A 12937-nucleotide genomic window follows, 5' to 3' on the forward strand; every position below is an offset into this window, starting at 1 on the left:
TTGCATTTAATTTCGGGTCTTTTTCAAGGTGAAGTGACTTATGTATTATAGTATTATATATGTCAACTATTTAACGTGTGTACATGTGTGCTACTATTTTTATTGTTTCCATCTTGCTTATTTCATGTGTCACTCATGAAGTTTTCTAGTGTTGTGCTCCTAAATCTATTTTCCCCACAAACCTTCTGGATTTTGTTTAATGCAATGACTTTTAGGAATGTATGTATCAAATTATCCAGGCTAGACCCACGAAGCGGAGAAGGCAGTGGCACCCCACTCCAGTGCTCTTGCCTGGAAAATCCCATGGATGGAGGAGCCTGGTAGGCTGCAGTCCATGGGGTTGCTAAGAGTCAGACACGACTGAGCGACTTCACTTTCATTTTTCACTTTCATGCATTGGAGAAGGAAATGGCAACCCACTCCAGTGTTCTTGCCTGGAGAATCCCAGGGATGGGGTTGCACAGAGTCGGACATGACTGAAGTGACTTAACGGCAGCAGTATCATATTATGGTGGAACTGACTATATTTCTTGCTGAGAGTCATAATAAAAAATGTTTGAAATATAAAAACCAACCAACCAAAAACAAAAACAGCATCACATAGCCTTATGGGTGACATTCAAACCTAAAGTGGTTTTCTCAAGTTCTCTCTTCCATTAAAGTCACAATGTCATTCTAAATTGAGTATCACTCCCTCTTAGAGACATTCAAAAATGAATAAAAGAAACTCTCCTTGCTTAAATGTATTCAGTTATAAAATATGTAAGTTATACAGTATGAAAAATGGGAGAATTCATAAATAAGCTGGATGTATATTTTGGTAAATAATTCATTAAGAGATTCAAAAGGCACGTGCAATATCTGGTTGAGGTTGAGCACACAGGCATATCTGTAGAATGAAAGTCCTAAAGGTGACACCAGTTTTCATCCTAGGAGTGCACTGAAAAATGTGATTGATAGAATACTCTCATTGCTTTCTTCAAATAAAAAAGGGTCCATTTTGCTACTGTCTAGGTACATAATTAGGGATTCCCTGGAGGCTCAGTGGTAAAGAATCTACCTGCAATGCAGGAGACCCAGGTTCGATCCCTGGGTTGGGAAGATCCCCTGGAGAAGGGCGTGGCAACCCACTCCAGTACTCTTGCCTGGAAAATCCCATGGACAGAGGAGTCTGGCGAGCTACAAGCCATAGGGTCGCGCAGTCGGACACATCTGAAGTGACTAAGCAGCAGCAGGTACATGATTAAGCGTACTTTAGCTCCATCTGCTGGAAATTGTAAGCAATTACCAGTTACTTTGCTCTTTCCCCCAGGCGTTTATCATCTTCAAAATACATGGGAAAAAAAAGTGTCTTCCTGTCCAGAATAACATTTCCAACACTCTAATATATCATACCTTATCAGTTAAATAAAAATGAAATGTGACATTATCCTTGATGTTAGATAAATCTGCTATTTCTCTCTTATCCATGTGTGTATATATTTAATCATTTTTATTATTATTTTAGATAGAGCATTTCTGTCTCTAGCTTCTGATATTGCAGAGCCAACTATACTTAACACCACTAACACCAGCCTCACAATCAGATTGCCACCTGCCCGGACAAAACTCACATGGGATGGCATCATCAGTCCCACTCCCACATACCTGGTTTATTACAAAGAAGTAATTGACATGAAGAACAGCTCTGAACTGAGAGAGAAAATGCTGGTAAGGCTGAAGCCAGTTGTCTTGTCTTTTCCCAAGGTGCCCTATTTTGATATAAAATCCTCAGCTGAAGTATTTTCTGCATAATGTTCTGAAATATGCTATTACTCTGATTTTTAGAGCTGAATCATCAAACCATTCTGGATTCTAGTCTCTTGCCTAGGAGTAAGTTAAGCTCTAAGGAAGTACATTAACTCTAACCAATGGTAGATTGCCTTATAGTAACCGTTCCCTGAGTGTCCTAAAAGAGCTGGGTTTGTTGGCTCTCTAATTTTATCTAATTATACGCAGAAATTGATAGAGACCTGTTTTTGTGGCCATCCCAACAGATTGAAGGGTAAGAAGTAAATTGGACAGAAAGAACATTATTGTGTACCTCGTGTATAGCTAGTATACAAATTGTACATTATATTTTTATTTTCTATATGTTGTGAAATGTGCGTTTAGGCAGGGACTACCTTTTTATCCAGGCTTCCCTGGTGGCTCAGAGTTTAAAGCATCTGGAGACCTGGGTTTGATCCCTGGGTTGGGAAGATCCCCTGGAGAAGGAAATGGCAACCCACTCCACTACTCTTGCCTGGAGAATCCCATGGACAGAGGAGCCTGGTGGGCTACAGTCCACAGGGTTGCAAAGAGTCCGACAAGACAGAGCGACTTCACTCACTCACTCACCTTTTTATCCATCATTGTATTCCTAGCATAATACTTGCCATTGTATAGGCATTTACTAGGTATTTCTTGAATGAATGAATGGACACAATTCATTCCATCACTGATCAATGATGGAACCCAGTGATTCCATCACCGATGTTCCAATTCCATGTGATGGAATCATGTATTTCTAGTATTTTTCTTTGTACTTATATTTTGATCAAGTCAAAAGGTGAAATTGACCATCATCTATTGGAGGTAACAAGCACTGTACTCTTTGACAGAAAGTACATCTGATTCTTGTTACTTCATTTGTCTATTTAAAAAAAATACATTATTTATTTTTGAATTTTGTCTATTTTAATCTTCTTTACACATTTCTAAAAGGAGTTGTTTCAGAGAGAGATTAATCATTTGGCTGACTAAGACTGGCATTGGCATTTCTCTTATTAGAGCTAATCTATCATTTTGGCTTCACAGTGATTAATAAGGATCAAAGGCAGTGAGTGGTTCTCAACCTTGATGGTTCACTGGAGTTTGTAAAGTCTCTGAGCACATGCTTCACCTAAGACTAATGTGATCAGATCTCTAGGGGTGGGACCCAGGCCTCAGTGTTTTCTTAGAGTTCCCCAGATGATTCCAAAGTATAACCAAAATTGAGAACCATTGGTTTAAGGAGAGCCTTTTCAGTTTCTTAAGTTTTATTTCTAAGAATGATTAGGTAACGTAGCTTACTGTATTAACGTATGTGTCACATTCTCACAATACCTTCCTGCTGAATTTCTAATGCAACGCTAATAAGACAGTTTTGTCCTCTGGGAATTTAACATCCTACATGAAATAATTAAGTCACAATTGACTGAGGGCTGCCAATCATTTGGCATTTATTCCTGGAAACATTAAACAACTCAGGTCTGGGCAGATTAGGACAATGAAGACCGTCAGTCATGATCCAAGATTTAAAAATAAATTAAAAAATATGAGTCTTTTCCTTTTTCTCTCTTTGATTAAATAATTTCTCCCCATTTGTACAAAAAATAAGAATAAGATATTGATTTTTTAAAATTAATTACAGGAATTTCAGGGGAGTATAGCCCTTATTGAAGGTTTACAACCATTTTCAACATATATGATACAGATAGCTGTAAAGAATTATTATTCAGATCCTTTGGAACAAATACCTCTGGGAAAAGAGATTTGGGGAAAAACTAAAAGTGGAGGTGAGTTATGGGCATGGTGTGGGTTTCTAGAGTGGGATTTTGCAATTAATGTGATGTGTGAGCTTATATTCGGTTTTTATCTGGATGTTAAGAAATCTTTCTTATGTGAGTTTTTTTAAACTTAGTAAGAAAAATGTGTTTGTAGAAGAATATTCTGATGACATCCTTACTCTCTAACACCAGAAGATGATGGATAACATTCCATCGAAATGAAAAGCAACTATATAGCAAAACATCATAACCAATTCTGTGTTACTGGAAACACATTCTTTGGTCTCACCACACAGTGTCACTCTCTTCCTGTATGTTTACAGACCTCTGTACACGTGGTGAGACCCAGGAAAGTCAAACTTTTTCTCTATGTGAATTTTAAAATTTTTGTTTATTTTTTAATTGAAGTTTTAATTTAGTTGCTTTACAGAATTTTGTTGTTTTCTGTCAAACCTCAACATGAATCAGCCATAGATCTATGTGAATTTTACCGAGGGCTACTGAGATACAAAGTCATGGAACCTCATTGCCTTAAAAAAATGGATTTAGAGTCTGAAAATGTGTTGTAAGAGGTGACGATTATGATGAGGAAATGCCATTTCTTTCACATGTCTCCGATGGCGTTCACAAAACTCACCAGCATTGGCCAGATCCTTGAGCTGGAGTCAGAGAATGATTTAGTCATTAGTCAAAAATAAGCGAGAGCCTTTCAGGCAGCCTGGTAGCTTACCGTTATATAAGAGGCTGGCTTTCCCTTGGAACATCTGTCATTCATTCTGCTCACATGATACGCTTATTCCTCAACCAAGACCCTATGACTTCTTTCCATCTTGCAATGCTGTTGCAACATCCTTTATTGTGCACTGCTATTTATTTCAGTACCAGAGGCAGTTTGGCTCATTAACACAACCGTGCAGTCAGACACCAGCCTCGTTATATCCTGGCGGGAATCTCACAAGCCAAATGGACCAAGAGAGTCCGTCCGCTATCAGGTGGCAATCTCTCATCTGGCTCCCATTCCAGAGATTCCACTAAGGCAAAGTGAATATCCAGATGGAAGTCTCTCTCTCCTCGTTACTAGACTGTCTGGTAGAAAACTCTATGTGTTAAAGGTACGGCCAGTGGATTGGGTACTTTAATTACCACTCTCGAGAGCAAGGTTCGAGAAAGGTTAAGCAATTGTTCTCTTTTACTAAAAGGTTCTGGCCTGCCATGCCGAGGAAATGTGGTGTGCGGAGAGTCACCCTGTCAGTGTGGAAACATTTGACTCGCCAGAGAAACCTTACGCCTTTCTTCCAGAGAACACTAGTTTGCAGTTACATTGGAAGGCTCCATCAAATGTTCACCCCATCAGATTTTGGTTTGAACTCCAAAAGGTACATCTCAACGTACGCTTTTAATGCAAATCTTTGTTTTATGCTACAGAATAAATCAAAAGGCTTTTTCCAAAAAATATCTTGAGGGCATTCACTTGTATTAAATGAGTGATATATTTGACAACATTCATTGGTTCAGATTTTCCAGGTGGATGTGGTAAGCTGTCTAGACTGATTTCTGATGGAAAAAATTCCCAGAGAGATTAATTTGCTCTTAAAAGGCTCCACATAAAAGAGTATAAATTACGGTTTACTGGTTTCATAATGTTTTACTTACTTTAGATGTTATCAGCATGGTTCTCTGGTTTGAAGTCCGTAGCAATTTGTTTTATTCTATGGAAAAAAAAATGGAAAAAACTGAACAAGCATAAACCTAAAATCTGTTTATAAATGTTCTTTCAACCATTTAAGGACTGTATAGCAACAGGAAAGAAGTAAGTGATAAACTAGTTTATTGTAAAGTAGTTGGATCTTGGCTTGAAAACTTTAAATAGTTCTTCATTCAAAAATCTTCATGCATTAACCAATGTAAAGAGATCCACTGAATTTAAGCATCAATTAATCTAATTAATTCACTTCTAAGGAAAATCTACACTGATTTTTATACTGACATACTTAATAGATTATTGAGTTTTTATAATTGTGACATTGCATTTTTCACTACTATATATTTGTGTGTCCATGTTTATAAAGACTGGTTAGGAGTGTTTTGTAAAAACAAATCAATATGGTCATGACTTCATTTTTTTTAAAAATGAAGTTGCTCCCCAGAGGTTTTAAAATTTTACTATATAAAATATTTTTTAGAGTCTTGTACTTTTAGAATCTTTGTACTTTTAGATAAAAACTATGAAAAATAAGCAACAGCAGTGATAAGTTGCTCTAAGTATTAAGTTGATAAGACCAAGACCATAGTTTAATTTGATTTTTTCCATTGAGCATGTTTATGATGATTTGCTACCTATTTAGAAAATAGTCATTTCATAAAAATTCAGTTTTAAATTGGAGAAATTGAAGGATCATCTTTTTGGGGGACATCTATTTAAGTAAGAGACATTACTTTGCCAACAAAGGTCTGTCTAGTCAAGGCTATAGTTTTTTCAGTGGTCATGTATGGATGTGAGAGTTGGACTGGGAAGAAAGCTGAGCGCCAAAGAATTGATGCCTTTGAACTGTGGTGTTGGAGAAGACTCATGAGAGTCCCTTGGACTGCAGGGAGATCCAACCAGTCCATTCTGAAGGAGATCAGTCCTGGGTGTTCTTTGGAAGGACTGATGCGAAAGCTGAAACTCCAATACTTTGGCCACCTCATGAGAAGAGTTGACTCATTGGAAAAATCTTGATGCTGGGACGGATTGGGGGCAGGAGGAGAAGGGGATGACAGAGGATGAGATGGCTGGATGGCATCACCGACTTGATGGACATGAGTTTAAGTGAACTCCAGGAGTTGGTGATGGACAGGGAGGCCTGGCGTGCTGTGATTCATGGAGACGCAGAGTCAGACACGACTGAGCGACTGAACTGCACTGAACTGAATGCGGTTCAGCTTGAAGTCAAGGGGAGGGATGTAAAGTTCATTTCCCATATCAAAGGTGTGAACTGAGGAAGGACCTTAGAGGTGATTCCAGCCTCTCGTGTTACTGATGAGAGGCTAGACACTCAGGCAGGTGGCCCAATGAGTCAGAATCACAGCTGGGCAGGGGAGGACCCTCTGCCTCATTGCTGACTCATCGGTACAGAGGCTTTCCTTAGTCCCTCTGCAGAAGGAACATGAGTCATCACCACCCACCCCACTTCTTAAAGTTTAGGAGAGGGGCAGCAGACAGGGGCCACCTGGTTCTGTCCTCATGAGTTTCATATGATGCTTTTGTGTCAAGACCTCCTCTACCCTTGCTCAGAACAGGTTTTTAGATAGACCGCTTGAGAAACCATGAAGCTGAAAATGTAAGATGGTAACTTCTACGTGCATGATCACCTACAAGTACTAATGTAGAAGGCTGTGTTCTGAGAGGGTTGGTGATGCCATCTAGTTGGAAGGTCTATTTCTTTTGAGCAAGTTGAACCTACCTTATCATGATAGGAAGTTAGAAATAGTCTTGTAACTCCACACCGAAACTCTGAGGGGTGAGTGGCAAAGGTGAATATGCATATTTTAATTAATCTTTTTTGTTCCTTTCCACCTCCGCCCTTCTCCTTTCTGAAAAAGGAGAAAAAGATAAACTTCCAGTCTTCATCTTTTCCTTACATGGAAAAATGAGAGTCTTAGAGCACAAGGGCTAACCTTTTATCTTGGTCTTTAGATTTCATAGATGCTTTATTATAATAATGCACAGAAAAAGAACACATTCAATTTAAGATTGAGGAGGAATAAATAATTTTGCTTTGGTAAATTTTTTTCATGAAAATTCATTAAAATTGTCTTTTTTTAGCTGTCCAGGGGAATCCCTACCAGAACTGGACATTTCCGAAGTTTCTGTCTCTGAGACATAGTCTGCACCATTTCCCTCACACCCTTGCTCAATAATTTGGAAATTCTCTCTGGTAGCCTTCCCCCCTGCACTTGTTGGCCTATGATGAATGAAGATCCCAACTCCCTTGAGGTTTACTGGGGTAGCCCATGGCATCTCTACAAGTTAGTGATCCGCCCAGAACATTCATTGCTGTGGTGAGGTCAATACTCTACAGTTTTCTAGCAAAACCCTTGGCCAAATATCTCCCTGACATTCCAAGGAGTTCTTATGATTTCTGAGTGGTGTGGGATATTGGGCCATCTAGACTACTCACTGAAGGAGGCATTAAGGAGGCAGGACCAAAAAGGGCTAAAATTTTTCAGCCAGGACTCAACATCTCCCTTCCTCCTTCCCTCTCACCCCCCTCAGAAGGTTCAGAATAAATATTATTCTGCATCTGCATTATTTCATTAGGCTATATGAATCAGTGAGACTGAGACATTTAGGAGTTTAACAGGAAATGTCTCTGACATCAGCATTTCTGGTTTTTCTTTTCGTTCCTTCTGTTCCTCTTTCTTTCTGTAATAAGGTGATCTACTTCCTGAAGGGGCTATACTGAATTATTTCTAACTGAATAGAAAACTAATATAAAGTGCCCATCCAATGAAATGGCATGACCTTGTGAATGCTAAATGAAAAAGGAGATGTAAAGTAAGGTTTATTTATGGAAACTGATCTTCTTAGGAAACTGTACTGGGGAAAATACATGAAGAACCCTTGACAGAATGCCGTATCCTCTGTCTTCTCCTATTTGTGTGTTGAAAAAAGTCATTGTTTTCATATAAGATATTAAGGATCTTGTATCTTATTTAAAATACACAGATATTTAAAAACACACAGATTCTTTAAAAGCAGTGCTTCAGAGAAAGAATTTTAATATAGCTATAATTACAGACCCAGTGAAATGAAAGTAACATTTCCTATATTTAACTTCTAACCTTGCTACTTAGTGATTGAGTGACAATAGGCAAAGATTTCCTTCTTTTAGGGAACTAGGCTTCCTATGTAGAAAAATAAGGAATGTTGCTTAGATGCCTGAAGAGGGTGTGGGGAGGAAAAATTAAATGTTTTCACTTATAAGTCACTGTGGACTTCTTCAGAATGTGAAATATTGTGAAAATATTACTACTTTGAAATCAGCAAATGTGTGCACTTGAAAATATCACAGTTTTAATCCATCATTTCCCTTCAGCTATGAATTTGCATCCTCAGCCATCCTGATTTGATAAAGAAGCCTATGATTAGGGATACCGAGAAGCCAAATAATCCTCCCGATGATAAACAGTCAGAGGTGCACATCTCACCTTGGACTTATCCTCGGGACCATTGTTCAAGTAACTTACAGCTTGTCATAAAAAATAAAATTGCTGTTGGTGGAAGGGAATACTATCTGGGACCTTGCAATAATAAAGAAGTTCTTATTTTAGTATAAACTTTAAGCTTTAATGCTTGCTATAGGCTTTTGAATTTCTATGTTTAAGAAGTTTTTTTTAAAGAAACAAAAATGTTAATTGAGACTTCTTTTCCTAGTGGAAGCACAGTGAGTTTTACCATGTTAAAGCTTCGTGCAGCCAAGGTCCTGCTTATGTCTGTAACATCACAGACTTACAGCCTTACGCGTCCTATAATGTCCGAGCAGTGGTGGTGTACAGGACAGGAGCAAACAGCACCTCGCTTCCGGGAAGTTTTAAGACTAAAGGTGAGTACTAACATAGTCAACACTTGGGAAACTCTGGACATTTCTCAATTCTTTTCTCATTGCTTGCTTTACTAATCCTAGAGGTTGAGATTTTTCTTAAAAGAGTAAATGACTATCTTTAGAGACTGACTGAAGAAATTGAGAAGGGGTAGGGGTTTCTTACAGGCAGTAATGAGATAATACTCATCTGGTTTTGCAGGATCCTAAACTGGGAAAAATTATTTCACCTTTCATTATTCTGATTTTCTGTCTAGCTATGATATTTTGTAGTAAGAAGTAAATGAAAACAGTGTCACTGGGTGTTCAAATATTTATGTATAGACTACTACAACCAGATGTTAAAAATAAAAAATCTAACAAGTATATTAAATTAACCAGTGTTTTAACAGCTATACCATAACTCCAAGTTGATCCCTGTAAGAATCAGTGGAAAATGCTCCAAATCTTACAATCATCTTTTTTACTTGCATCACTTATTTTGTGTCAGGCTAAGATCTATTGTTGCTGCTGCTAAGTCACTTCAGTCGTGTCTGACTCTGTGCAACCCCATAGACGGCAGCCCACTAGGCTCCCCCATCCCCAGGATTCTCCAGGCAAGAACACTGGAGTGGGTTGCCATTTCCTTCTCCAATGCATGAAAGTGGAAAGTGAAAGTGAAGTCGCTCAGTCGTGTCCGACTCTTCACGACCCCATGGACTGCAGCCTACCAGGCTCCTCCATCCATGGGATTTTCCAGGCAAGAGTACTGGAGTGGGGTGCCATCACCTTCTCCGAAGATCTATTGTTACTCCTATCATAAATCTATCTAATCCGTCACTAATAAAAATCTTCACGTACTCACTTAAACATATGCACTCATATAAACGTATTTCTGAATATTTCTTTAATGTATTTGGCTTTTCTCTTAGTAAATGTTGTCTATAGAAAGATGTTATGCAGAATATTTTATACTTCTAACATATCAATCAAATTTTCTTTTGTTTCCAAAGCTGGACTCCCAAGTAAACCAGGGATTCCAAAATTACTAGAAGGGAGTAAAAATTCAATACAGTGGGAAAAATCTGATGATAATGGAAGCAGACTTATGTACTATATCCTTGAAATCAGGTATGTCTGTTTACAAAAGTGCTTTGTAAATTACAAAGACCTAAGCAGTTGATTGTAAGGTATTATTAGGTCAAAATTAACAGTATTTATGAATGTGTATTTATAAGTAAACATAAGGGATCTTTAGTTTAAGGGCCTTGCATGCCTCATTACATTCTTTGCACAATTCCTAGTGGTCAGCCTTGGCATTCAGTTACAAGGCAGATAGTCATTCTTCTCAGAAATCTGCAACAGCTTGTCAGTGGAAACAACTCAGTCTTTTGAGCATGCACCTAATATTTACTTGATATCGATTCTGTTTAAGAAGCTAAATTGATGTTTGATGTTAGATGATGGTATGTATATAAATTTCTGAGACTTATTTGTTTTAGAAAGATGAATAAGATCTAGTGAGAACTGACAATGAGCTGGTATATTTCAGAAGGTAAAGTCAAGTCAAGACCTGAAATGGTCTGTTGTGTACAGGCAACCCAGGATTCTCTCTCCATTTTCAAGGTTACAGTTTGTAGTGTGTTCCCAGGGACTAAAATTGTGCCTTCGATGAAAACCTGATGAACATATGCAACCTCAGATCCGGCCAGTATGGGGAGCTCTGTGAATCATAACTGGCTCAGATGAGCTGATTACGTGCCAGCTTGAGGAGAGAATTCCAAATTCCACAGACACTCCCCTCACGGGACTATGAAACCATCTTTTAAGAAGCTCCAAGGACAAAAGTCACTTCCATAATTATAGTCCTGGCAACTTGAGCTTTAGATCTATTTTTGCTTCATCTTGCTCTGGCATTCCCATAACCTTAAAAAAATTTCCTGCTCACACTAGAGAATTATGTTTGCTTATTTCTAACTGAAAACTTCTTGAAATGTCTGGTACTTTTTAAAAACAAAATGCAGAGTGAAGTACATACTGACCTGTAGAACTGTCTTGGTGGTCTATGACTGTAGTTATGTTCACCAACCAGGCCACACCATAGCCTTGCGAAGAGCATTGCAGTGTATTCCCCTAAGTAACATGTTTAGTGCATAGCTCCATAAATACTCTGCATTTCCTTGCCCCCACGTCTCTACTCTCAGGAGAGGGACTGTAGAATAATATAAAGTGTCATCTATCTCAGAAGATCTCATAGTATCTCAGAGTAACTTCTTCGGTCAGGACATTTGTGTGTGTTTGCTCATGGTGTACTGGTGGTCTTAGTGCAAAGTGCATGCACTTGGGAGCTGAGTAGATTGCATGAGTTTCCCAGGGCAGCCAGAACAAAGTACCACCAACTAGGTGGCTTAAAACAACAGATATATATTCTCTCACAGTTCTGGAGACTGGAAGTCTCAAGTCAAGGTCTTGGCAGGATGGATTCTAGGGAAGCATCCTTCCTTGCCTCTTCTCAGCTTTCGGTGATGGGCCACAATCCTTGGCTTTCCTTGGTTTGTACATGCATCGCTCCAGTCTGGCTCTGTGATCTCATGTGTTCTCCTTGTGTGTGTCTCTTCTTAAGAGGGCACTGGTCATTGGATTTAGGGCCCACCCTAAACTAGGACCATCTCATCTTGGCTTAATTACATCGGAAAAGACTCTGTTTCCAAGCAAGGTCACATTCACAAGGTCTGGGTGGCATGAATTTTGAGGGGGATTAGCCAACCCAGTACATAGACTATATAAAATCCTTGCTCTATTTCTTTTTTGAACTTGAGCTTTCTCATCTGTAAAACGAGATGATGATATCTACCTCTTCAGGTTGTTGTGAAGATTCAGTGAAATGATACAGCATAGGAAAAGCCCCTATATGATGTGTTGTAAATAGAAAGTACTCAACCAGTATAAAAAGTCTTCCTTCTCTTCCTTAGTGGCCAATGTCTGTGAAGAGCCACTTTATACGTTTAAAAAATGTATTTATTTTTAACTGAAGGATAATTGTTTTACCACTTTATACATGTTTAAAGGTCTTTCTTTTGGATCAGAGTTGTTTGGGTTGAAAATTGAAATTGCCAGTTCCCAACATGAGGCTTCACACGATGCAGGAGAAACACTGTCCCACAGCTTTACTTAGGATGGTCCCAAGGACACTTAGCTGCTGGTCACAGTTGTAACCATCGCTGCTGTCTCGGTCCTCCTGATGTCCTAGCTCATCCTCTGTCCCTTGGAGGCTCAGCTCTTGCTGTCCTTGGTACTCTTTCAGGACACTCATTCAGTTAGTGGGAGCAGAACTGGCTTCCATTATTTATCTTCAAGCTGACTGTGGGTTGGTACCATGCCCTAAAACTGCTGTGGTCTGAAAAGTTTTAGACCTTCTCAGACTTGAAAAGGTCATTGTCAGAAAAGACATAATGGGAAGGCCTTGAGCTTACCTTCAGTCTATGATTCTGTTAAAAGTCATTTTAGTATGTCTTTTGAACCCAGCTCTGTTCTCTTCCCATGTTTCATTAGGGAGAGTAATGAGGACTGATACTGAGGTAGGGTGTAGGCTAATTGGAAGCAATGAGGCTCGGAATCTCAGATACAATGATAATTTTGGTAGCCGAACTATTTTATTTTCTTTTTCAATTTTATGTTCTGTATTTTATCCAGATATGGTATCAGTAAATGATAGGTAGCATAAGAGACTGAAAATTAAGAAAAATTAAAAAATTTCCAGTTAAAAAGTATGAAATCATTGTCTTATGTGTTTGGAGTTCTGAAGAA

General features: G+C 38.7%; 1 protein-coding gene across 10 annotated transcripts in view; it reads left to right on the plus strand.

Moving 5' to 3' along the window:
- Positions 1-12937, plus strand: part of ROS1 (ROS proto-oncogene 1, receptor tyrosine kinase) — a 129751-nt gene that overhangs the window by 82573 nt on the left and 34241 nt on the right. For all 10 annotated transcript variants that reach the window (XM_086317161.1, XM_086317154.1, XM_086317155.1 and 7 more), the window contains 6 exons: positions 1508-1710; positions 3434-3578; positions 4449-4681; positions 4769-4945; positions 8986-9154; positions 10144-10261. In XM_086317161.1, coding sequence (XP_086173287.1) covers positions 1508-1710; positions 3434-3578; positions 4449-4681; positions 4769-4945; positions 8986-9154; positions 10144-10261 — 1045 coding nt within the window. The remainder of the gene's footprint in view (positions 1-1507; positions 1711-3433; positions 3579-4448; positions 4682-4768; positions 4946-8985; positions 9155-10143; positions 10262-12937) is intronic.

The sequence above is a fragment of the Bos grunniens genome, chromosome 9 (assembly GCF_055505025.1).
Source record: "Bos grunniens cultivar Pamir isolate PY7600 chromosome 9, Bosgru_T2T1.0, whole genome shotgun sequence".
Classification (NCBI taxonomy): domain Eukaryota; kingdom Metazoa; phylum Chordata; class Mammalia; order Artiodactyla; family Bovidae; genus Bos; species Bos grunniens.